The 26527-nt window shown below is 41.8% G+C and overlaps 1 protein-coding gene across 1 annotated transcript in view; it reads right to left on the bottom strand.

Moving 5' to 3' along the window:
* ADAMTS12 (ADAM metallopeptidase with thrombospondin type 1 motif 12) overlaps positions 1-26527 on the bottom strand; it is a 388903-nt gene that overhangs the window by 109437 nt on the left and 252939 nt on the right. The window contains exons 13-16 of the mRNA XM_060295700.1: positions 16785-16918; positions 9428-9548; positions 2570-2814; positions 774-912 (exon numbers count right to left, since the gene is read on the bottom strand). Coding sequence (XP_060151683.1) covers positions 774-912; positions 2570-2814; positions 9428-9548; positions 16785-16918 — 639 coding nt within the window. The remainder of the gene's footprint in view (positions 1-773; positions 913-2569; positions 2815-9427; positions 9549-16784; positions 16919-26527) is intronic.

The raw sequence follows: 26527 nt of genomic DNA on the forward strand, positions 1-26527 counted from the left end.
TTTACAGTTCCCAGCCTCTCTCTGCAGTTGGATTGTGCCCACAGGGCTGAGGCCAACCAATGAAACGTGAGCAGAAGTGGTTTGCGTCACTCCAGGCCCAGGCCGTTGTTAAGGGCCAGTCTGCCTCTTCAATTTCTCCCTTCCCCTGTGGGGCAACTTCAGATGTCTCAGCTACAAGAGGAAGCAAGGCCATCTAATCTGTGCCAGATTTAGACTGGGTTAAAAATAAACCTTCATTGTGTTCTTAAGATTTTGTTTTCTTTGTTACCATAGCAGAACTTGTCCCATCCTGACACACTTGACAGCAAAGGAAGCTCTCCAATGCTGGATTTATGAGAGAAAACTGTTTTTCTTGTAGCTATGAAAAACTGGTAAATTGGAGACAGAAGAACACTGGGCTAGGAATTAAGAGAGACAGTTATGGTCTGGATTTGGCCATGATTTAAAGGATACCTATGGTGGGTGGTTTGACTTTTGTGGTCCTCAGGTCCTCAACCAGAGAAGTTATAAACCTTTCTGGTCTGCTTTTTAAAAAAAGACATGTAACCCTTTCTGCAAACAAAACCTTTCATGAAGGACAGTAAACCTGATAAAAGAAAAAGTGCCTCTTTCTTTAGACCATGACCAACACATTTACTCCCTATTGAGGCCCCTGGGCCATCTTTGTGGAACCCTGCAGACCTAGGGGCGAGAGTGCAAACTGCTGGCTTAAACTTCCTCCATGGCCTATTCTGAAACTGACGTGGATTCAAAGAGAGAGGAGCTGTTCTCACCCGTCCCACACGTTACACTGCACTCTGTCCAGCGGCCATACTGCCAGAAATACACCAGCTTTTCCACGTCATTGTCAAGGCCATCTTTCCGGATTGTGTACTCATACTTGATGCCTGGGTTAGTCACCTGGAATAAAAGCTAAAGGACAAGAGCGGGGTCATGTCAAACTCTGTTGTGACTTTATACCGCAAACCACAGTCATATAAAAATGCTGTACAATGTCCATCATCTTAAAGTAGTCATGGAGGTGTGCACTGGAATACATACCATTACATAAATACTTCCACCTGCATGTCTACATATGTCTATAGTTAATCTGCTCCTATTCTATTATTTCTTGACTGAATTCTCATGGGTATTCATGGGAGGCCTAATCATACGGGAATTACTCTGAGGGAATGACCAGAGTGCCCTTTCCAACAATAGGCTGGTAGGTCACCTTGTGCCCTTGCGTATGTGCTAACTTTGTGGTTATGGGTAAGTTACTTAATCTCTTTGTGCCTTACTTTCCCCATCTACAAAGTGAGGATAATCACAGCATGACTAATAGGGTGCTTTTAAGGGTTAAACAAACGAAAGTAATGTGACTAGATATGATTAGATCGGTGTTGGCATATAGCTAGCACTCAGTAAACAGTAACTTTTGTTGCCGTTGTTGTTGCTTTATGGTGCCCTTCTCTAGCTCTCAGGCTGATTAGTTTTCTTGAAAGCATATAGCTCTGGGATTAAAATGGTCATGGGTTTTAGGCATAAAATTGGAGACAGAATTTGGGACCCTCCCCTCACTTCCCTCTCATGCAGGCAATCTACTTACCACATGTTTGACATGGATTAATCTCACACTTAGAGGTGGTAGACTTGTTGCTCCAGGGGGCGGGCCTATAAGATGTAAGGTCTCCTGACATTTACGGATCATAGCTGTCAAGCATTGACCTCCAGCTTCTGTGAATGCTCTGATCTCTGGCTTTGAAATGACTTCCTTCTAACTTCTGAATTATAGTTAGATGTGACTGTCTTGGGCCATCCATCAGCCCCAACCTGCCTTGCTCTGCTGCTATAATTACCCCGCTCCTTTTCTACAGCTCTTTGCTAGTATGAAAGACAAATCACTTGTGCCTTTGAAGAGCACATGCTACGTCTTTACCCCTCTCTTCTCCAGGAGTTTCACGAAGTCAAACCTTTTGCCTGAGGACAACCGCATGATAACATGTGAAAGAACCATGTCAGTTCATCACCACTGCTGGAAAGCTGTTTGGAAACTCATGCCAGGCTGACATAGACTGGTAGCATCCCTTTTATACCTGAGGAACACACACTGAAATAAACAGCCTGTCAACTATACTGGAAACTAAATTCAACAGATGATTTTAGGGCCCGTGGCATTTCATCACAAGCGTTTTGCCAATTTTAGGCAATAAAGGATTAGCAGCATAAACTAATATCTCACTTCCCTCCCTGTTCCTTGCTAAGAGAAAGTTTAAGGATTCTTTTTTTTTTTGTGGTACACGGGCCTCTCAGTGTTGTGGCCTCTCCCGTTGCGGAGCACAGGCTCCGGACGCGCAGGCTCAGCGGCCATGGCTCACGGGCCCAGCTGCTCCGCTGCATGGGGGATCTTCCCGGATCGGGGCACGAACCCGTGTCCCCTGCATCGGCAGGCAGACTCTCAACCACTGCGCCACCAGGGGAAGCCCCTAAGGATTCTTAATGAATATCCCCTAGCAAACACCTTGGTAAAGAAAATTAGAAAGATCCTAACTAGTGCACACGTCAGCAGTTTCCTTTGCTTCTGCGTTACCTGGATCCACACTGACTCATTGGTGGGACCTGTGGCCATCAGTTTCTCCAGGTCTCCTTTCCTGTCATATTGAAAGACGGTCCCTGCCAGCTTGTAGTTCCCATTCCACTGGATAATAAATCCTCCATTGAGGTAATATTTTTCAGGGTCTTCACTCCTGATGGCCAGAAAGTTTCCAGCTCCCTCAACCTCCATTACCCGTATGTCCCTGGCTCCTTTTGGAATCAGTCCAATGTCAACATAACCTAAGGAGAGAAGAGAGGCATGCAAGCTTAGCTGAACAAACACAGTCTGTTTCTGACTCATCATGCATCCCCTTCCCAGCATCTCCATCAGTTTAGTGCCCTTGTCTTCCTGCTGGGTGGTTACTGGGACTGGCAGATGCACTAATTACGGGGAACTTTAAAAGCATGGCCATGAGTAGAATTCTCAGGAGCCTTGTGACTCATTATGTAATCAGTTTTATGAGAGGAGAGGTGAAATAAATGCAGATTGAACTCTGAACCTTTTGTGGTTGATCCAGCATTTATTTTCTGTTGACAGTTCAAACTGTTACAGCCCCTAGCCAGCTTCCCATTAGCATTTCTGCTTCTGCCTTTGTTGCTATCAGATTAATCTCCCTAAACATTGCAGCGGCTACATCCTTTCGCTCACCCTCATTGCCTGAAAATTAAAGACTCTCAGAAGTAATTTAATCATAGCTTAAATTCATTAAGAGAATTCTGGAGGGAATCTTGGATTGATTGCCACCTGGCGCTCTTGAATACAGCTTGTGATGAGAAACTCAGCTCTGAGCACAGCTTTTTATATTGCTGGACAATTATATTCATCAGAAAGGGTTTTTTTTTTCACATTTTTTCTTACGTTTTGATGAAACATAAACTTATGTTGTTCTCATGTGTTCTAATCCAACATTCTGAAAAAGCACAGAGGACATCTACTTAAAGACCATGATCAAGTCTAGCTACAGTCTTATCCTTGCTTATTGGTTGTTACGGTAGGAGACCTACTGGGGAGAAATGGAATGAACACATAATGGCTTCCTCTCTTTGCCAGGCTGTAGGCTAAGCCCTTTATGCATTCATCCTGTTTATGCTTCAAAAGAACCGTCATCTCATAGCTGTGATAGAATGGAAAGACGCTGGGCCTGGCATTGGGTAAGGAGTACTGGGGCATGGGAGTCAGACATCCGATTCTGGTTTCTACACTGCCACGAACGAGCTCCATGATGTCCATTGACTTATCTAACTTCGTTGAATGTCATCTGCACAATGAAGGACGTTGAATGAGATGAGAGCTTGAATGAGATGATGTCTGACGTCCCTCCCAGCTAAATTTTCTCTATTCCTTTACCTCTTCCATACAAAACTTGATTTTAAGACCTTGTTCATTTTCCACTGGATATACACTAAGGTTTTTTTTGACTAACAAACACACCCGCATCTCTGTCACCTAAAAGTGCCCTGACTGCTCTCTTTCCCTCAGACATTAACACAGCATGGGATCCTAGGAGTTAAAACCAACATCTGGCCAGCAGGAACGATTTACTCAGAAGCTGGGTACAGGCCACAACCTCAGCTCTATTTTTTCGAACTGGCAGCTCCCATCTAAAGGAGTGATGTATGGGGCCTGAAGTACTTGATTAAATTCCACTGGGCCCTCACACACTTGCCTGAGACAGCTCATTGAAACTATTAAGTTACAACTAGCTCAGGGAAAATATTTAATCACATGTAATTGAGGGTGATGCAACTGTTTAAAATGCCTTTGGAGCACTGCTCCCTGCAGCATAGCAGAGCTTCTCATAGCAGAGCTCATGCATAAAGTCAACTAGCATTAAAGAATATGGCAACCACCATATGCCTTGTTTAAAAACAAACAAAAAATCAAGCCAAAACAAAAAACAGTGAGAACTAGATGAGGAAAAAACCCAAAAGAGTTTGCCTTTTATCTTCCGCTTAAGAAAATCTAAAATTAGAAATATTTTGTATAGATTCTGTCTTATCAAAAGGCGAAGTACATCAAATTGAAAATAAAAGCTTTCATTGAATATAATTGCTGCTTCCGAACAGTTTGTAGAAAGAAGATGTAAACAGAGGCAGATTTAGCCATGAGCAAAAGCAATACATATTTGTAATATATTTTTGCAAAAGAATACCTAAGAGGAACCCAAAAGATAAAATTGTGGTGTTTGGAGTCGAAAAGAACCATAACATAGCCACCAGACTCCTTTACACATGACAAAATAACCCACAATAGAGAGGAGTATAAAACGAAAAGTAAAAGTTTCCATTGCCCTCCACCCAGAGTCCTATGTCCCAAAGATAATTACAGTTAATAGTTTCTTGGATTCTCTTCCAAAACCTTTCTTTGCATGTATAAACACACATACACATACTTTTTTAAACAAGTGAAATCATACTATGTGAACTATTTTAACTATTGCTTTTTAAATTTAATATACCTTCCATATCTTTCCACATTTTTTTAGCATTTCAACAACTGCCAAAATGACATAAACCCATTTATTTAATAAGCCAACTGTTAATGGACGTTTAGGTGGAAGGGAATGACCATCAATCTCTTTATCTATAAAATGAGGAAACTGAGTTCCCAAGAGAGGAAGAAATCTATGTCACATCACACGGCCACACACACACACGCACAACACACACACACGCACACGCACACACGCATGCGCGCGCACACACACACACACACACACACACACACACCCCTCTATAACCAGGCTTTGCTAACCAACTCCTAATACAGCATTTTTAATGAAAAAATGTGATTGGTAGAACAGAGATGAAAAAAAATCCCCTTGAATGTCTCACCCTCATGGATCTTCTTGACAGAAATGAGAATCATATTAAAAAGTTGTAGGGGGTGAAGGGTTATTGAGATATTCTTTCTATGTCAAGGTCAGATTTTCAGGGTTGGTAAGAATATCTCCAAAGTATTAAGAAAGATGAATATATTCATTCAGTAAATCAGTTTTCTTCCGTTTTCCTCAGTAAACACGATTCTTTTGCACCAGTGTTGGGGGAAGTGGAAAACATAACCTTGACCTCAAAGAAGGAGCCTCTAGGCCCATGGAGACCACCTGGAGAAACCATCCCGCTACTGAGTCTTGAACACCTTGAGCTAAAAGAATATTCAGGGCCTTTGAGGATGGAGCAGAAGACTGGTCTCACTTCTGAAGACATATCATAAGAGTGACAATGGATTATTGGTGCTAATGTGCATCTTATTCAACTCTTCTAAAAAAACGATTTACCCACTGGCATATTTGGTTTCTAGTCTGTCACTTCAAATAAAAATGTGTTTATAAAGAGGTCATACTATTAACCCAGGCAATTTAACTACAACTACCAGCTTGTCTTTTTTTTTTTTTTACGATTTGTGCTGTCAGTGTGTGGCAAGCAAGACCATTCTCACTGCAGGCCAAGATGCCATGGTTTCTGTGAGGGGGCTCCTGGGAAAGACAGATCCATCTTCTGAAGCCTGGCTTGACAGCAGTGACACATTGCTGTCTGGTTCAGATCCAAAACTGCATTGGACCTGCTCACGAATCACAGTGAGGAAGAGCTACGTACAGATACATTTGCCAGGCAGATGTACTGAGAATTAAACTGCCCTGGATTTGGAGTTTTAGCCTCAGTTATTTCAAAAGAGGGTTGTAAGGGGTCTGGAGTCTTGGAACACATTGTGAGCAACCATAATCCTCTTGCTGGAAACCAGTGGAAACATAGCAGAGGGAATAGACACCAACAGGGGCTTCCTGACCCTAAATGCTTCCTCACAGCCCTGAGCCCTGGAGGTCTTTCAGCTCTTTTGATGGGAAAACTCCCGTGTAAAGTGTCCAGTCACTCTCCCTACCCCTTCCAACTCAAGGTTTCCTGGAAAGCATGACATAGGACAGTCTCCAAGTAAGGTGGTATTTTGGTAAACATGGTTTCAAGAAAGCCATGTCCTCTCTTATCATTATGTCCTACCTTCTGCCTCTGATTCTGTCTCTGGAATGTTTTCTTATATGATTCTCATCCCCTTTACATGAACATCTTTAGTCCAGGCCCTTATCTCCTGAACCTGGGTTAATGTTTGGGTTCCCAGCACTGGGCTCTCCTATTCTGGGCAACTTTGTATGTTGCTGGCAAACTAGTCTTTCTATGACACTGACCTCCTCAGGTCATTCACCCTCCCTAAAATCTTAGAAAGGTCCCTATTTTCTCTTGAATCTACAGCAAAGAAATTGAACCTTACGGAACAGCCTAGGAGCAACTCTGGGTCATGAAGTCGTATCATTTCTTCCTAAAAGGGTCTCATGTCCCACCGCCCAGACTTGTATAGACCCTACACCCATACTGCGGCCACAGCCCTCCAGCCTGTGCTGTGAGTGTTCTTAATGGGTTCCATTCGTTCATGATCATTTTCATTTTGTCACAGAGCCTAGGGAGCCGCAAGCAAAAGTCCAGAACATGCCTCATTATGGGATTAAGATGGTAATTTTAGCATAACTTGTAATTGTTGTCAATTCCTAACTCTATATGAATTTAATCTTTTGACCATAAAGATCAGTGGCAGAGTCTAGGGAGCTACAGCCGGAGGAACTAAGCACATAAACACACAGAATCAATAAGTAGATGGGATCCAGGTGGTCAGGTACACACCTAATTCCAGGCAGCTGCTGCTTTTATTCCATTTCAGGAATCTCCTATTCTAAAGATATGGATACTGGCAGCAAGAGTTGAAAAACAGGGACATTGTGTCTTTCCTCTGCTTTTTAGATTATAGATTTTTCTTTCAACATGCTGAATTGTAAAAGTGAAAAATTGTATGTAAGGTATATCAGACAGTGGAAATTGAATTAACTTCTTGTGCCAAAAGACTTAAAATTACTATGTGCATCAAATCTACTCAATAGATATACAAACGTATCATTTAAAATATAAAATTAAAGGTGAATTTATACAGTAATTGTTCTAGTTCCATAAAAAGATTTCAAACAAAAGTTGCGCACATTCTAGTTATGATTAAATAAAAGAGGTAGGAATCAAGGCTGGTGGTTTGGGCACTGAGTTAAGTGACACAATTAGTCGTAGGAGAGTTCCAGAATGCTCAGAGAATGTGGTCCCTTGTTCCCAGCATCAAAACAAAGCAGGTCAGTGTGAATAAGACCAGGACTTGATTCAGTGGTCAGAGGGTCTGGCATTGGTGAGGTCTAGAGAAGCCAATTAAGGCCAGAGGAGTCTAGAATGGTAGTTTTAGGAAGTCAATGGATTAAGTCCAAATTTTGGTGATGTGTGCTAGGGAAAAATAGGTCATTTAATGACCACACCCGATACTCAGGGGCATACTCAGTAACTTCATCCCGGGTGTTAAGCAAGTCTAGAAGGGAGGTGCCCCACTGTATCTGACTTCCACCCTAGGCATCACCCCAGCCCCAGCGTGGGATACTGCCCCATGCCCTCTGGCTCTACCTGGGTGGTGCCCCCTGGCCACCCTATTTCCAGTACCTCCATTCCTTGGAATTTAGAGAATTAACAACCAGATCCCCCCACCTCCCCAAAGCAGCGTGGAGCAATGGCTAGTGGGAGCTGGTGTGTACTCTCAACGCCTTCCCTCCTGGGCGGGAAAACTTTGGAAGTACAACTTCTACACTGGCTCCTATATAATAACTGGCTTAATGACACTCCCTTTCTGGCTGCCTCCCTTTCTCTGTTTCACTGCCTCCAATGTCCTACTGGTGTTTCCCAGGATTCTCCGACCTCCATACAAACTAATGGTACCTGAATTCTTGTCTCAGGGTACCTCTTGGGGAGGAGGGGACGAGGGGGACTAAACTAAGATGCTCTCAGCTGTCTTCATCATCTCCAGGCCTAACTTAGCCTCCTCCCAAGACGCCTTCAGCAACTGCTGGTGTCAAGGGATCATGGGAACTGTCTTTACTGAAGACAGTCTGCAGGGTCACAGCTGATTTGGGATGAGGATGGGCTCTCCATGCCCCGAGGATTGTCAACAGCCCAAAGATGCACAAGGAAGAAACCTCGAAAAAGGTAATCATGGGAAAGGAATAGTGCGATGTGAGTAAGGAGGGCATGTTAGGTGGGAGAAGCCACCTGGAGAGCCTTAAGGCACCACTGGCTGGGACTCCCTTACAGGGAGGAACTGGGAATAAGAGCAAATTGAAGCAACCCTGCCTCGCCTCTCCTCTGGTCCTGAAGCTACACCCCAACTCTTCTGCCTTTAAACCCACTGTTGGCTTCTCTGCCCTCAGTTACAGAACCTGCTCCTAGGTCTGCACCCTCCTCAGCCAGCTCTTCATCCCTTCTCTCCCCCAGGTCTCGGTCCATTTGCCTTCTGCCCTGGATCCTCTCCAGGGATCACACTCTTTTTTTTTTTTTTGCGGTACGCAGGCCTCTCACTGTTGTGGCCTCTCCCATTGCAGAGCACAGGCTCCGGACGTGCAGGCTAAGCAGCCATGGCTCATGGGCCCAGCCGCTCCGCGGCATGTGGGATCTTCTCGGACCGGGGCACGAACCCGTGTCTGCTGCATCGGCAGGCGGACTCCCAACCACTGCGCCACCAGGGCAGCCCGGATCACACTCTTAAACCTGGTCCTGTGCACAGCCACTAAGCCCTCTTAGATCCCTAGTGCAACGTGATGCTTCCTGTAATTGCTTAGCATTCAACCCCTTTCCTAAAACTGCCAAGGAACCTTTATCCCTTTGTAGTGAAGGCTATACCCATTTTGAATTCTGTGAAAGTCACAATCTGCTTAAAAAGAGTAACACTCCATCTTGACTTTCATTCTCAGTCCCCTGCCACCTCAATTATTTATGTGTTTATTACCAGATCCTTCTTTCTGTTGAAACACCTTCTTCACGGTCTGACAGGCTGAACCATCCCCAAGGCACACACCACAGCGATCCTCTGTGGCGTTGGAATCGATCTCATAGTCACAGCCGACCATCTGCGGGGAAGAGAGGTTGAGGACGAATGACTCAGGCGGGAGAGGCCACACCTACCCTGGACTTTTGACTCCTCCTTCCCCCCATTTTGCTCTGGATGAGATTGTGGCGGGGGCAGATACAAGATAAATGTTTCCTCTTCCTGGTGGTGGCCAGAAGAATACCCAAAGCACCCACTGATGGTAAAGGAAATACTTGCTTTGAGGGGAAAGAGGTACACACTGAATGCATCTGCAATTTCCCCTGAGTGAGAAGCAGAATTGAACACACTTGCAAAAGTGGAACCATGAAAATGTCTTGGAATCATTGTCGGTGGAGCAGCAAATCCCTTTCAGATGTGCAAACCTCATGCCCCCTCCTCTCTAATGAGATTCCCAGGGATGACGGAATGACTCCACCTATACTTAGTCGTTCATTCCCTTTACATTCCTCACTGGGGATATTCTCTCCGGTTCCTGTCTGAACTGGCAGCCCTGGGGGAAAACCTGGCTTCATGCTGAGACCATTCCAGTCCCGTGAGGGATGAGATCTCGGACCTGCAGACCCATCAGCAAATCCTTTGGAGCCTCCTATGAGCCCAGCCCCACCACCTGTCACATGTAGCCATATCCCAGCCATCCTGACCTCCTTCCCTCCAGCTGCAGAGGAGGAACTGGTCATTTCTGCCCTGAGCCAGGCCTAATCTTGTTCATGTGCTCTGGACCTGACCACTTCTCAGTGTTCTGTCCTTTGGTCCTCCCAAGTCATCATCCTTCCCTCTCCACTGGTTCCTTCTCCTCCACCCCCCAATACGGCCAAGGCTTTCCCATCCAATTCCCATTCTGGAAAAGGAGAGTAATTAAACTTGGGGTGTTTGGTAGCATCAAATACCAGAGAACCGTTAACACTCAGATGGAAAGTCATGGAAAACACGTGAACATCCACCGAAGTCTTTTGTTCCTTGCTCTCTTCTACGGCCTATATTCCTTAACCACATTTCAGTGGTAGAATAAAGAGGAAAAACTACACCATATTATATATTTTTTAAATTTTTATTTATTTATTTATGTATTTATTTATTTATGGCTGCATTGGGTCTTCGTTGCTGCGTGGAGGCTTTCTCTAGTTGCGGCGAGCAGGGGCTACTCTCCTTTGCAGTGTGCGGGCTTCTCACTGCAGAGGCTTCTCTTGTTGCGAAGCATGGACTCTAGGCACGTGGGCTTCAGTAGTTCTGGCATGAGGGCTCTGCAGTTGTGGCTCATGGGCTCTAGAGTTCAGGCTCAGTAGCTGTGGCACACGGGATTAGTTGCTCTGCGGCATGTGGGATCTTTCCAGACCAGGGCTCGATATCGTGTCCCCTGCATTGGCAGGTAGATCCTTAACCACTGTACTACCAGCAAAGTCCCTATACCATATTATATTAATTGGATTTTTCTTTTCTGTTTGGGAAGAAGAATGGTGCCCAGGTAGTTTTTTCTCTCTCAAAGATAATTTCCTTTCTTATTTTAAAGCCGCCTCAGATCGACTGAAAGGAAGAACCATTTAGGTCTTTAAATACACCCTCCCTCCACCTTAATTCTAAACAGAGAATTAAGGCCCACAGACAAAAATAGCGCCATTACTCAGGTTAACCATGTCTAACTTCCTTTAGATCCAAAGACGGTGCTACTTGACCCAGTTGGGAAAAATAAACTGCTAAGAGATTAAAAAAACTTAACAATACTAATCACAATGGAAAAGAAAGAAATTGCCTGGATGTGTGCCTTCACTGGTTATAAGCAAAATGTCAACCCGTCACAAGTGATATGTTTACGTCAAGCTTGAGCATCCTCTACTAAGCTGACCTTTACAAATCCCATTCTCAGTGACCATCATTCCTTCACTGATTTGGAACCAGCCAGGGAAACATACTTTGCAACATACTGAAGTGTTTAAAAACAATCTCTACCAGGAGGGGATGGATAAAACATGTGAAGGAAAAAGGAAAGAAAGCCAGAAAAACAAATACCTTGAGCCCATCTTTCTCCTCCAGCAATATTTTCCTGCATCCCTGGAGGGCAGGGGCGGGGAAGGAAACACACACACCCCAGTAGGCTGGCCCACGGCATAGTGTGTGGTTCTTGTGGAGACTTCACCCTTCTGTTCCTCCATCAGCTGCGCACAGCACACTCAACACCGAATTGAGTACATAACCGAAGGAGGCAGAAGCCCGTCCTCCTTGCTATACATAAAATGTAAGACTCTCAGGGGAAAATGAACAGACATTCCTCTCTTCCACGTCCTGTGCTCTGGCAACAGGGCCACAGCAATACTGTCTTTCTGCCTTCAGCCGGATCAGAGGGGCTCTGATCCAGTATGGCTCTCCTCCGATGTGCCTCTAAGGCGGCCAGATAGCCTCCCAACAGGCTGCATTTCTTTTTAAAAAAAGAAAATCCCTTTAATTTCCTATCATTATTTCTTTCTTTAAAAAACAGCTTTCTTGGGGGTGTAGCTGATATATAAAATACTACACATATTTAATTTTATGATTTGATGAGTTTGGACTCATACAAACACCTGTGAAGCCATTGCCACAATCAAGACAATAGACATATCTATCAGCTCCAGAAGTTTCCTTGTGTCCCTTTTGTGTATGTGTGTGGTAAGAGCACTTACCATGAGACCTACCCTCGTTACAAAATTTTAAGGGCATAATATAGTGTTGTTAACCACAGGCAATACGTTGTACGGCAGGGCTCTAGGACTCATTCATCTTGCGTAAATGAAACTTTATACCCATTGAACAGCAACTCTCCACTGTTCCCTTGAAAACTACCATCCTCTTCTCTGCCTTGATGAGTTAGACTATTTTAGGTTCTCATATAAGTGGAATCCTGTAGCATTTATCCTTCTGCGACTGACTTATTTCACTTAACATAACGTTCTCCAGGATCACCCATGTTGTCAAAATGTCAAGATTTCCTTCTTTTTTAAAGTTGAGTAATATTCCATGGTATGTATATACCACATTTTCTTTATCCATTTGTTGATGAACATCTGGGTTTTTTCCATCCGTATCTTGGCTAGTGAATAATGTTGTTATGAACACGGGCGTACAGATGTCACTTCAAGATCCTGATTTCATTCACTTGGATACATACCCCAGAACTGACATTGCTGGGTCATAGGGTAAAAATTAAATATTTTAAATTTAATTAAAAAATAAATATTTTAATTTAATTAAAATAAATATTTTTATTTTTTTGAGGAATCTCCATACTATTTTCCATAGTGGCTGCACCATTGTACATTCCCGCCAACAGTGCACAGGTTTTAAATTTCTCCACATCCACACCTATACTTGTTATCTTTTGTGTTTTGGTGATAGCCATCCTAACAGGTATGAGGTGATATCTCATGAGTTTCACTTGTATTTCTCTATGTTTAATGATGTTGAGCACCTTTTCATATACCTGTTGGCGATCTGTATATCTTCTTTGGAGAAATGTCTATTCAAGTCCTTGCCTCATTTTTTAAATCAGGTTATTTGTATTTCTGCTGTTGAGCTGTAGGAGTTTCTCATACATTTTAGATATTAACCCCTTATTGTATATATGGTCTGCAAATATTGTCCCCCATTCTGTAGGTTGCCTCTTTATTCCGATGACTGTTTCCTTTCCCATGCAGAAGTGTATCATCAATTCTTGACCCTGTCATTTGAACTGAAGAGCATCCTATCTTGAGTATTACTTAGAGAAGTCTGGTCTCAGTCTTTCACTAGGTTTTCAGCCCTACGTGAGTGAATAAGTAATACGTATTCTTACCAATTCTCATTTCTTCCTTATGAGTTTTACTGTTTTACTTAGTAAATTCTCAAGTAACTGAGGACTGAAATACCAACTGGCGCCTTGACCTAAGCCACTTAGAATGTCATCATTTCTTTCTACAGTCCCTTGGCAAAGGTAGAGACTGGAAAGATGCCTGATTCCAAGAGGAGATTCATTCCCAGCTAATGAAACTTTAGTGTGAAGATAATGCCAGTTATGCTTAACTAAGAACAGGTAAATGATATTGTCCTTTAATAAATGGGACAGCAGCAATAATGCTTTCCTCACCATAATTTTAAGGGCCAAGAGATAGGATGTGGCCTTCTAGAAAGACATCTGGCCCAGAGAAATTGATTTTGGGGTGTTCAGTCAATTACTGAGATGGCCAAAATGGCCTTGAGAGAGAACAAAGAAGGTTCAGGAGAGTTTCTGAGAGCAACGAGAAGGGGAGCTAACTTAGGGCAGGTAGGAAGATTCTCGAGTAAGGTTAAGGACTCGGCTGGGGTTGAAGACACTGACTTTGTAAGGGCATAAATTCACAAAGTTGAATTATTATTTTAAGAAGTGTATAGTAGACTGCTTGTCAGAACAAAAAATCAATGTGGTTGGGTTGGTCAGAATCAGGGTCCTGGGGAAAGAGGTTGATGGAAGGCTGAGAGGAGAAATCTAGGGGATGGCTGATGTGCAAGTTCAGGGCATCCAGGCTGTTTGGGGAAGAAATGAAGCCAAAGCTTTGCTGACTGGGAGAAAAGGGACGAGTGAAGGAACTGAAAGTCAAAGAACTGGTTACCAAGAGAAAGGGGTGAGCAAGTTGGATGGTGAGCAGCCTGTCTTAAGACAGCAGGTAAGACTGCAGAGCTGGGACAGGTGGAAGAGGGGTGGGAATATCTGCTCATATATTTAAAAGCTTACCGCATGTTGTACTTGTGATTAAAAAAGGAAAGGAGAAAATAATTTAACTGTAAATACCACTTTACTTAAAAATCTTGGCCTTGTGTAGATACAGTTAAGTAAATGAAATAGTAGAAAAAAGTTCAATAAATAGAAAAAAAGCAGCTTAGGAGTTCAGTACCAGTTAAAAAATTGGGGGAGGGGCACAGACAGATACTTCCTAAAACAAATTCAGTTCTGATCAACATTCGATAATTTCCTCGACAACAAAATCTGCAAATCTAAGATGCCAAAATGTTGGTAAATATCATAATTTCCAAATAGACGGCTAAGTATATAAGTATAAGCAAATACAAGTATTTATATGAATATAAGCAAATATTTTCGTATCCACGAAGAAGATGAATTAGGCACATATATATTTTTTTCTGATGGTGTAACTTTTTATATCAATACACGTTCAATTCCCTTTGAAAAAACTGTGGTAAATGAATAAGAAGACTAACAAAAGCTGAAAATAACTACAATCTGGATCTTTAAGAGATAAACTGTATTTAGGCTATTAAGGTAAACTTGATTTGACATATTTTTTTCTGCTTAAAAACTTAACTCAGTGTGGTGTAGACAGAAAGTAATTAAACTTTCTAAAAGCCTTAACTGGTTTCCAGAAAGAAAAAGGCAAGCTGAGAGAATTGGGCTTATTCTATTAAGCTGATTTAACTGGTTTCAAGAGAGATACCCAAGACCCCTCATGTTTTGTTCAAAATATCTTTCTTTTTCCATCACAAGCTAAAGATACTGTCTCTATGCATGCAAAGGTATTTAGATGTAAAAGATAATTTTAGCATCACATTGATTTTTTGATGACTAAAGTTCTCAGCCCTAGCAGCACATGGCAATCACCTGAGGAGTTTTAAAAATACCAATGCTCAGGACCAAATCACATCTATTCTGAATTAATAGGGTGGCTAGAGAGCCAGGCATCAGTAGGTTTTAAAAGCTTTCCAGCTGATTCTAATAGGCAGCCAGGCCTGAGAACCACTGTATTAAATGGCAATGGGGCTGTTTGGACCTAAATTAGCTAAATACACTTTTTCCTGCTCTAGGGAACAGGTCTAACCTAAAATATGTTAATTATTTTTGGCTTTTTGTAGCTACAGTGGTAATTAGCGTGTCAGGAAGAGAATTCTGCCTGAGCCCTTTCCAATTTAGAAAGGATGGCTTGTTAGCTCACTCAGTCCTGGGAATCATCATGTTGCCTCCTGTGCCTTGGCTGCTACTGGAATAAGTCCATCAGTAACTGCAAGGTGATAAATTCACTTTCCCAGGGTGCTAACAATTTATGGGCAGGAGCTTTTCATGGCAACAATTCAGTCCAGTGGAAAAAATTGTGATAATTATTTGCAAAAACAAATAAAATATATTAAGAGTTTATTGTGTGTCAGGGGCTCTGTTAAGGGCTTAACCTATATGACCTTATTTAATCTAAAATATGTTAATATCCCAATTTTATGAAAGATAACTGAGTCTTAGAAAGATGTATAGAGTTGTACAGCTAGGAAATAGTGGTATTGGGTTCATATTCTAGAGCCTGAGCACTAAGCCATTATGCTTTACTAATAGTTAATTGAGTATTTTTATGTAGTTTCTTTTTTCACTGATTAAAAACACCTACTCTTTAAACTGAGATTTATGCCTGAGTGTTGGATCACAAAACTTGTTCATCAGTTCCTTGCAAAACAGACTGTGAGCAATGGGGATAAATTCTTCAATGTTTGTACACATAAAAGCATTAAAAAATCAGATCTAAGTACTTTATATAAAGGCAGAATTTTTTTTTTTTTTTTTTTGCGGTACGCGGTCCTCTCACTGCTGTGGCCTCTCCCGTTGCGGAGCACAGGCTCCAGACGCGCAGGCTCAGCGGCTATGGCTCACGGCTCCAGCCGCTCCGCGGCATGTGGGATCTTCCCAGACCGGGGCACGAACCCGTGTCCCCTGCATCAGCAGGCGGACTCTCAACCACTGCGCCACCAGGGAAGCCCTGGGCAGAATTTTTTAATTGGAGTCAATTTTTTAATGGAGTCAATGTGAAAAAGTTAAATCGAAATCAGAAGACCTCATGTTGGTGATCAATTGAGAATGAAATGTCAAAATGCTCTGTGAAAAACACTATACAATTATTAATTTCAGTTTTTCCTCAAATTTAACTAACTCTGTTGGCAAGTAAGCAACAAACAATTCAATACCACTGAAATAATCCGAGTTGCCTTTTCCTAGTAATTCCTCCTTTAATTTGGTTCTTCTTCAACTTGACCCAGCTTCATGCCTAAAATAATATCACAGAGCACATCAACAGATCAAGAAATGAAGATGACAGCAGGAGGACATTCAGTTCCTAACTGTGATTTTGATGAACACTGAAGAGTCTTGTCTCACAGACCATATAAAAATACCAGACCACATGCAAATACCGCGAAAGCAAAAGATTAGCACATCTGACTTCCCGAATTAATAAAAATCATGGTTTTATAAAGTTGTAGATTAAGGAAACATACCCAATACCTTACATATGCCATTAATACAGACATTTCTGCTGTTGCCGCCTTCAAAGCAAGGGGTACCATCAGTGACAGCATCCAGCATTTTCTCGGAAAACTGGCCATCTATGGGTCGGCAGTAGAGCTCACAAGGACGTGCTGAAGTGAAAAAGAGACAAATCCTTGCAAGTTAGCTTTCTTGCTCAGCACCCTTCCCCCAGGATTTTGTATGTATGAATCCCCAAGTGTCATTTATCTGGAGATTCCCATCTTTTCCCTTTCTGTGACACATGCTGTCATGCGGGCTTCTTTCTTTTAAAGCGTTTTACAACAAATTAAACTGGGAAGATTGCTTTAGAATGCTATGCCTTTTGTTACAAATGATGAGACCTTTCAATCCCATGTTGAACTGTGCTTATAAAAATAAGGCAGTGAGCATCTGGGGTTAACCTAGAAAACAAGTCCTAGCAACCGGTGATGCAGGACTCCAGACAAGCGTCATGTTTGCCTGGTATTTTGCAGCAAAGTAAGCAGACCACCAGGGGAGATGCTCCCATGGGGCCAGCTCATTACTAACACCACTGCCACGTTCATAAACCACCCCCAACAAATATTCTCCCTTGCTCTCAAGTCCAAGAAGTCCTTGGACATAGGTTTACAACCACAGAGAAACAAAAGATCTGCTGTTTTGCTAAAGCAGAAGCCACCTTGCTTATCATAGTGGTCCATCCCATCGCGCTGGGTCCTGCACTGAATCCATTCTAAGGTTCAATTTTCTGTTCCCTGGTGAGTGATCTCCTGCACAGAATCGTTCTAAAGATTTACTTAATAAAATGTGTATCTATACGTAGGTACTTCGAATAACCAGAAAAAGAGGTAACTTTTAAAACATAAATTGTCCTAAAAATTTTAACAGGTAATATCTGTATATGATAAGAATTCAAATAGTTAATTTTCCTTGAATGTTACGTCTTCTCTTTAAGTGAAAAATTTGAGAATATCCTCTTCAGAAAGATCCTTTTGGGATCTCTTCTGGGTCTGTTTACTGGGGGAAGGGCTGTTAAGTTTCTTGGTGGTGTGACCAGCTGAGGGCTCAAGGAGACCACCCGTAAGGCCGTTTGCCTCGGACCCACCTCAGGGTGGATGGGCCCCAAATGCAAGGCCAACGTGCACAGCTCTAGGTAGGGCTGCTCAAGGATGCAATGGTCCATGTGGTAAAGAAACAAAAGTGTACAGCTTACACAAATATAACAGAGTAAAACTCAAACACTGAAACTCTGGAGGAACTTGAGACAATTTCTAAAGCATCTGTTTAAAACTTAAAGGAGAAAGGTAAAAGCAAATAAAGAATACCAACTGATTCTATATAAACTGCAGTGGATAAGTTGTCTGAGAAAATGAATAAAGTTAAAATGAGCTGGAGAGATCACAAAGTGCCGTCGGAAAAGGGCCAGCAGACCCCGGAGACAAGGCATAATTCAGTACTACTGTAAATCTTCATTCCCGGCAGCATGATTAGCTCTGTGACTGTCTGAACTTGAATAGAATTGCTTAGAGGGAGCCACCTGGGAGCAATTCTGCTCTCTGAGAGATGAGAGCATCCATCCAGGTGTGCTGAGTCCAGGGAATCATTTCAGGAAACAACAAGTAGAAGGATGGAGGCAGGGGAAACACTTTTTCAAAAGCTTTGATTTGAGCTTTAGAATTTAGATTTGAGATTTTCTATTTGGACACATGAAGCACAAAGACGAAGCAGCCCTGAATTATTCTGGAGTTTTTCTAAAGGAATTACCTGTTCCAGCCTGCTGGGGAGGGCTGGGACTAGAGGTGCCTGAGGGTGCGAATTCTAAGAAGGCATTCACTCTCAGGGTTGTAAAAACGGGTCCTCACGGCAAGTAAACCCCCATCCAAAGGCAAGCATTGCACTGAATTCCAGAATGGTCAAGTTCCAATGTGTGCCTTAGTTTTACTCCCTCTGGGCTTGTGCTGTTTGACTCCCTCCCTGAAGGATGAAACTAACCAGAGGCTTTTGCTAGTCTTGTTTATTTAGTGAGCTAAGGGAAAGTTGCTTTGTTCAAATAACAGCCAATGTATTACTTGAACGTTATTTTCCAGATCTTCTTGTGCTTTGCAGTGGTTATCTGATTTCATTTTAACCATCACAACTACCCTATGATGTTAGTTCTTTTATTATCCCCATTTAGAAGAGAAAATTTAGGCGCAGAGAGATTAAGTTTTCCAAGATCTCACAGTATGAGTGGTACAGTAGAAGTTGATGGTTTAGCTAGAGCTCACGCTATTAACCCCTAACCTACAGGCACAGAATTATTTTTAACAAAAAACAAATGCTTTGATGAGATATTTAAAGTAACCACTCTTCGTGTTATTAGGCAATGCATTTATTCATGGATCATATCTGAGAAGCAAACTTGGTAGAATACCCACTGGACTCCATTTTAATAATCTTTCATGGGTCTTAAATATGGTGAGAATCTTTAGCCTCTGGAGCTATCACCTCTACAGAGAGCAGATGTAAAAGCCATTACTTCTTAGAGAGCAGATGTAGCAGATTCTAGCTCATGAACGTCTAATATTACCTTGAGAAAGTTACTTAACCTTTCTGTGACTCAGTTTCCTCATCTGAAAAATGGGGATAATAATACCTACCTTGCAGGGTAATTAATAGAGAGGATTAAGACAGAGACTGTATGTCAAGCACTCAGCGCGGTACCTGGTATACAGTAAGTGCTTGACAAATGACAGTGGTTATGGTTGCTGATTTCACCTCCTTATCATGACCTGGTGAATTCTAAAGGTCCTTGCAGTTACCCCATAAACTGTGCTTCTATCATTCCAATCTTCTTTCAGAGCAGTCAAACCTGGCTCAATTCTCTTTCCCACACATATACCGATCTTTCCTGAAATATCCTCTTCTCCTTCAGGTTATTCCATTGTGCCATTTCTAATCAATTCTGCACTGATTTCATGCTTTGTTTTACCATTTTCTAAATAATCGCTGTCTTGTCAGTTTAGCATAAAGGATTCCATATCCTGCTAGGTCAGTAGGTGGTTCCATGACTTTCCTTTTCTGTGACTATGAACCTGGTTCAAAGCTGGTACAATGCCTACTGAGGTCCTCCCGGCTCTATGCTTCCAAGACTATGGATTTTACAAGCTCCTCAACCAAACTGCGATGTCCTCAAGGGCACCCCAGTCATCTGCACATTGATCAGCTGCTACTGGCGCCCACAGTGTGAGAAGGAGGAAACAGACACACACTGGTGAGGACTGAAAAGCACAGGAGGAGGCTCTCCTTCACATGAGCGTTGGAGTTAGATGCATAGGGGTTCAGATCCCAGCCCTGACTCTTACATCTTGCCCAAGGCCTTTTTGGTCTCTGCACAGAGGGGACTATCAGAGGATAGCACACTGAAACCTCTAATAAGGTATCTGGTTGTTTTAATGTGGTAGTTATTACCATTAACCTTTCCTAATGAATACCAGCAGATCATTACACTCAGCAAAGGCTCTTAACCCATGTTTACTAATTAACTGACATGGCAGTGATCGATACTGTTAGGGAGAAACCTTTGGACCAAATGGCAAAGAGATCAACTCGATCCTAAGAGATTATCAACTCATTCATAAAAATGAACCTTGACCTCAGTGACAGAGGTCAAGGATGTTCATTGCAGCAATTAACTTTTTATCCAGGAAGAAACGGACAAATGACTTAAATTGCATTTACATAATGGAAGGCTATGCAGTCACTAAGAGGAATGAGGTGAGCTGTAATGCCGTGGTGTTCTGCTCCATGAGTCAAAAAGTTGCAGAACTGGCAAAGTATGAGTTCACTTGTGCGCAAATGGAAACCTGCAGTTAACAACACTCGCCTCTGAGGGATAAGTGTGGGTGGGCTAAGAAGAATCTATTTTTATTTTACTCTATTGTATACACTTGCATTTTTATAAGCAGCATATATTCATTTTATAAATAATGTCTTGGCCCTCAAACAAGAAAACGGGAAAGGTCTCCTTTCCCCTGTGATAATCATGACACATCTCTATGAGGAGAGGCCCTCATTTTGAGACTTCCCTTTATCTTGCTTCTGTGATACTGGTTTGTACATCTTTCAAGATTAGACAGGCTAACTGAAGTAAGGAAGAAACAGATTTCTAAGGAATGTAAGTACAGTGGTCTATGGAGTCTTAGGGACACCTAGTAAATAATCTGTGCTGAAAACAACAGCAGCACACACACCTGCTGCTGTGACCCCCAGCGCCTGCACACCTACGACCCACAGGCGTGCCCAAGGCCAGAAGGACCGCTGTGCTTGAAAGTGGCCATTGTGAATTGAAGGTTCAGGGCTACTGAAGCAGTTTACAAGGTGGATTCTGAAGTCCTGCTTCCCTGTCCTTTCGTCTGGCCTCTCTGTCTTTCCTGGCATTCTGGGTATGTCATTAGGTGGGCCTGTGACACAGGGCGCTGCCCCAAGAGGCAGGAGGAGCAACAGATGGTCTTAGTTCTCACAGGTCAACCCGACTATCAGAGAGTCTCTCTCCCAGATACCAACCTCATTGGTTCCATAACAACCACAGAGTTGAGTGTTTCACCGTCTCAGGTACACTCATCTGCCTAGACACATCCTTTCGTCGGGCTCGTGGGATTTTTTTCTTCTAGCTTTTCAATCCATTTTTTCAGCTGAGTGAAAATTCTAAAACTAATGGACTGGTGAACTTTCCCCTCGCACTGTCTGATTAATCCTCTCAAAGGAAGCTTAGGGAACTGAATGAACTCACTGAATCGAAGGCTGAATTTTCAATTCTGCTAAAATAGGGCGGCCCAACGTTTTTGGATAATGATCTTACGAAGTGATCGTTAGAAGTGAAAGCTAAAACTTGCTAAGAAGGACAAAAATTATTTCTTAGGTCAAGGAAAAATTTGAGTGTGTTTCATGTTCTGTGAGTAGATTGCAATTTGAGTTTCACCATTTAAAAATATCTAGTTTCTAAAATCCATTTACATGCAGGACTTCTTGGGTGTGAGTCCTGTGCAGTCACACTTGGTTGAATGCTCTGTTGTCACTGTCTTAAAACTCTAAATAATTTTACGTCTGAACTTGTGCCTTGTAAGTGAAGTCTGATTGGACAATGGAACACGTGCATGAGCAGAAGAGATTTGTGATGTGCATGTGTGCAGTTCCTTGCCAGATTTTAAGAAATACTAAACCTTAAGCAAAAGGCATAACTTAAAAATGTTTTATTGCTTTAATAAGTAACATTTAACTTAAAAAAGAAGCCCAGTTTAATGACCAGGCTCAGATCAGCTTGAGGGAAAACAAACAAACAAAACCAAAACCAAACAAGAAGTCCTGACCAAAAACCCAACCAAAAATCAGTCAAATAATTACCAAAACTCTGTAACTTCGGCTGGTCTAAAATAGTATGTTTTTTACTTTCTGATAAGGTAATATTGCAATCTCCAAATATATCAAAATATACATCAAACATAAGAAGGCATTAAAATTAATATATTCTACCATAACTATAGAAAGGTATGAAAACAGGAATAGAATTGTTAAAAATGAATTAAACCCACTTCATTGATGTTTTAGACTACGCTAAATGTAGCAATGTTGGTTATTTACTGTACGTTTATGTTCTGTCTTTTAGTTAAAATGGTTAGGAACTGTGACACTAAATTTGGAATTGCAACTTATTATAAGTTGTTTACTAAACGTAATAATTTAATCAGAATGCTTAAATGTTTAAAAAATTAATTTCCAAAGGCGAGATACATAAGTTTAATAAACCTAGCATTTGTCATAATACAAACAGTTTTGGGGGCTCTTCTCCTCCCACCAGAGCTCCTTGGCCATAAAATCATCTATTTTTTAAAAAAAACATGAACATCATCTTAGGTAAAATTCAAAATTCAATGCATTTGTTCTTAAGGTAATGGGTCTATCCCAGTCTCTGTTTCTATGGTCAATATTTAGTCTGCAGAGTCAGGCCAGGGCTAACTCTTGGCTTTATTGTACAGTCTGAGTTTAAGAAGTTACTCATTCTCTAAATCTATTAGCATACCCATAAGAATTAGATCAAAACCTTAAATTTCCATGTAGGATTTTCTTGTGGAGATAAAATTAGGGAAATGCATACAAAGTGTTGAGTGTAAGTACCTACACAGAACAGATACTGATACAAGTTTAATATAACCTGTTCTCGTTATCAGTTAGAAGCGAGTTTCGTTGCAAGTAGCAAAAAAAAAGAAAGAAAGAAAAAAAAAAGAAAAAAAATGTCGCTTCCCTGTTTTAAACGGACAGGAATTTATTTTTCCCACATAACAAGAAATCCAGGGGCTATACTCCTTCTGTCTTCCTCTCAGCCGTCTCAGCATGGTTGCGATAGGACTGGTGTACCCCAGGCAGCACGAGGGCAGAGTGAAAGGCAGAAAGGCAGGGGGCCGAGGGCAGCTTGGTCAGTACCAACTAAAATCCTTCCCAGAAGCCTGACCCAGTGAAGTTGCCATCTTTATCTCTTTGGTTGGAACTGGGGCTCCCTGGAATACAGTTTAGCAAGTCTTCTAGCTTTCCCTCTTCTCTTGTAGAGGATAGTGAAGGGGTTGTGAATGGCTTTGGGGTGTCTGCAAACATCATCCTTATTATTCCATCATTTTCCCTCCTGAAGCCACAGATTCCTAGTCTGTGAAATGAGAGGCTTCTGGCTAGAAGATCTCCCAGGTTGCTCCCCGCAATGACACTCTGTTTAAAGGCTGTTTCTTTCTAAACACCAAGTACTCTTGTAATAAACTCTATGCACGGTGCCCAGGTCCTCCCAGGTGTCCAGCTCCTGGGAGTGCTGCCGGCACTGGCCCTCAGTTGTCACCTTGGCCTAAGAGAGCTTCCTTGCCCAAGAACACTCACTCCTTCCTGAGGCAGACCACACCCAACGTCTGGGCCACGTGGGGCTTCAAGGACTGGCTGCCCCACCTCAACTGCAGCAATTCTGAAGGTCCTTTGAGCTGTAGAGCATCCCGAGGGGTGGAGAAGCCCTCTGCTGAGACTGTGCTCTGCACCCCAGCTTCTCCCCCCGCCCAACCCCTCTTCCTTCCCTCTCCTTCTGCACCTGTTGAACTTCCCACACGCTAGTATCTGTCTTAGAGTCTCTTTCCTAGGGAATGCAATTGCAACAATTCCTTACAGATGTCCCTGAAGGATCCTATCCCAGGAGGAGCAGACTGTTGTCTGACCTCAGGTCAGACCTTCACATATGCTGGAAACCTTACTGGCAACAAGCATTGATAGGGCTGAAATATTCAGAAGCAACAACTAAAAAATTAGCCTTAATGAGGAGTTATTTGGGGGTTCTGAGAAAAACATCCAAAAAGGAAGAGATTCCAAGAAAGTGATGGCACCAAGATCAGGTTCTGGCCATTTCCTAATAGAAGATGCAGGATGTAAACATATTTCTATTCACATAGGCTAATCAAGTCCCTAGGAATATAAGTTAGTATAAGTATCTCAGCTTCCTAATCAAACAGACGGTATTCTTCAATTCCAGCTCCATTATATAAGACACTATAACCCTGAATAAGTTACTGTCCTCTCTGAGACTACGTTTCTTCATCTCTGAAGGATGGGGATGTGGGTAAGTGAGAAAATGTATAGACTCAGCTCTTCACACTGGTGCTTCCATGAATATGATCAAGTGGAGTTTGGATGCCTTTTTTTTTTTTTTTTTTTTGCCAGGAGTGTTGGTAAAGGAAATGCCTATATTGGAAAGTAAGTTGATTTAAATTAGTAGTTTCCAAACACTTTAGGCAGAAGAATTATTTTTCTTTCATCAAGATCTTGCAAATAAAGCAGATAAAATTCAGGATTTTATTAAGCAGAAATTTTATAAGTTCAAGTACATAATGCTTAAAAATAGTTCAGTGGGATCAAAAGAGACTATTAAGATGAACAGAAAATTTTGAAATCAAGTTTACAGATGGCAGTTACAGACATATGGCTGCAGCACCTAATTTTTTTCTGTGGGTTTTTTCGTTTGTACAGCATTGAAAAATCTTGACTCACACAAACAGCTGTAAATGATAACAGTTTAGAACAACTTGACCTGTAATCTCAGGATATTTCTCAGTTAAATTGGGTTGATGGGAGACTTTTATTCTAAGGTCTGTAGAAAACCAATTAATTTGTGTAAGTTAATGTATTGCTGTTTTTTGATATGTTAAAACTCAACATATACTGTTTTTGAGTGTAAGCATTGTTCTTTATTGCACTTTTAAAAATAGTTTAAATTATTTCTTTTGGAAAATGAAATTATAATAGAATCAAACATTTTTGGAAGCCCTGGAACAGAGTGTGAAAACTACAAGGTTTGATGGAGATTCTATGCTTATTCCAATTGTTTGAATCTATGATTCTTCTTCTGTCATTGGCTACTTAGCAAATCTGCCAAAGGTCACTTACTAAGACACTTAACACTGTCTACTGAGTGGGTAGAAAACTCTGCTGTAAGTTAGTTTATCCTCTGGTGGCTTCTAAGGAAAGGCTGGGAGGGTGTAAAGTGCTCAATGCCTGGCACAGATTAAGTGTTCTGCACAGAGTTGTTGCCATGAATGCCACACTGCTGTCACCCGGGATGCCCAGAACTAAGAAAATAGCAGCTCTGTAGGATAGAGGTTGATGGGGGAAAGAAATCAGTGTATTGGTCAAGGTGGTAGTTACTTGGGTTAGCAGGTAAGTCATTATGCTCAAATAATAGCACAGGAGCCTGTAAGAAAACCCCTGAGATGGAGAATGGAGGCTTACAGCCCAGGTAGATGGTGAGTTAAGCAGATGGCGCTCAGCTAAATTCCCTCACATGGTTTATACAGCCTCAATACAGATGCAAACTGATCACTCCAAAGTGAGTGAAATCTGTGTCTCCTTTTATAGCTCTCATTTCTTTAATACCTATTGCTAGGCTATGCAAAAAGTGGGCACACGATAAATGCTTGTAAATCAATGAAAAGTCAAGCTGAACCAAATCTTTAATTATAAGTATAGCTACTTGAGCCATCAGAGTGCAGCAGACACAAATTCAACCCTGACTGGCAGGTGTGGGTATCCCAAACTAAGCACCTGTCACAACACTGAGGCAGCTATGCCATTTTAGTCCTGGAAGAGTGCTCATTCAGAGTCTATAGTACTACTGACTCAACTAGTTCCAACAAAACAGAATGTCCAAAATACAGGTATAGGTAGTACCAACTGGCTATACCTTTCATAACTATCTTTTTTTTCTTTTTGCACCCATATGAGTATATACACGAGATTTCCTGTATTCGAGTACTTGGATCATAAAGTAAAATTGCACCAAAAACCAAATGACTCACTCCCCTAGAGCATGAATGATGCTAAACAACGGGCGACAAGGAGCAGACATTGCCCATGACAAACAGCCATCGGGGTATTTTGGAGACACAAAGAAGGAAAAGCACTATTTTTTCCAAAAGCAATTGACTATATCATTTTTCTAACTGTCCAAATATGTACTTTTCATTCATTGGCTGACATCTACAAGTCCTCTTCTGTTCTATCATGCTGCATTTCAGAAACTGAATAATCAAAAAAAACCTGGTTACTTTTCACTACCTTGTCTCAAATCTCCTTAACTCAGGAAAATCTTTCTTTCATTCTCTATTTGAATAACAAATAGCACAAATACTCTTTGAGGCTAATCTATAGCTAACAGTCAATGATTCTTCCTCATTTTCAGTAGA

This window comes from Globicephala melas, chromosome 3 (genome assembly GCF_963455315.2).
Source record: "Globicephala melas chromosome 3, mGloMel1.2, whole genome shotgun sequence".
In the NCBI taxonomy this organism is placed as follows: domain Eukaryota; kingdom Metazoa; phylum Chordata; class Mammalia; order Artiodactyla; family Delphinidae; genus Globicephala; species Globicephala melas.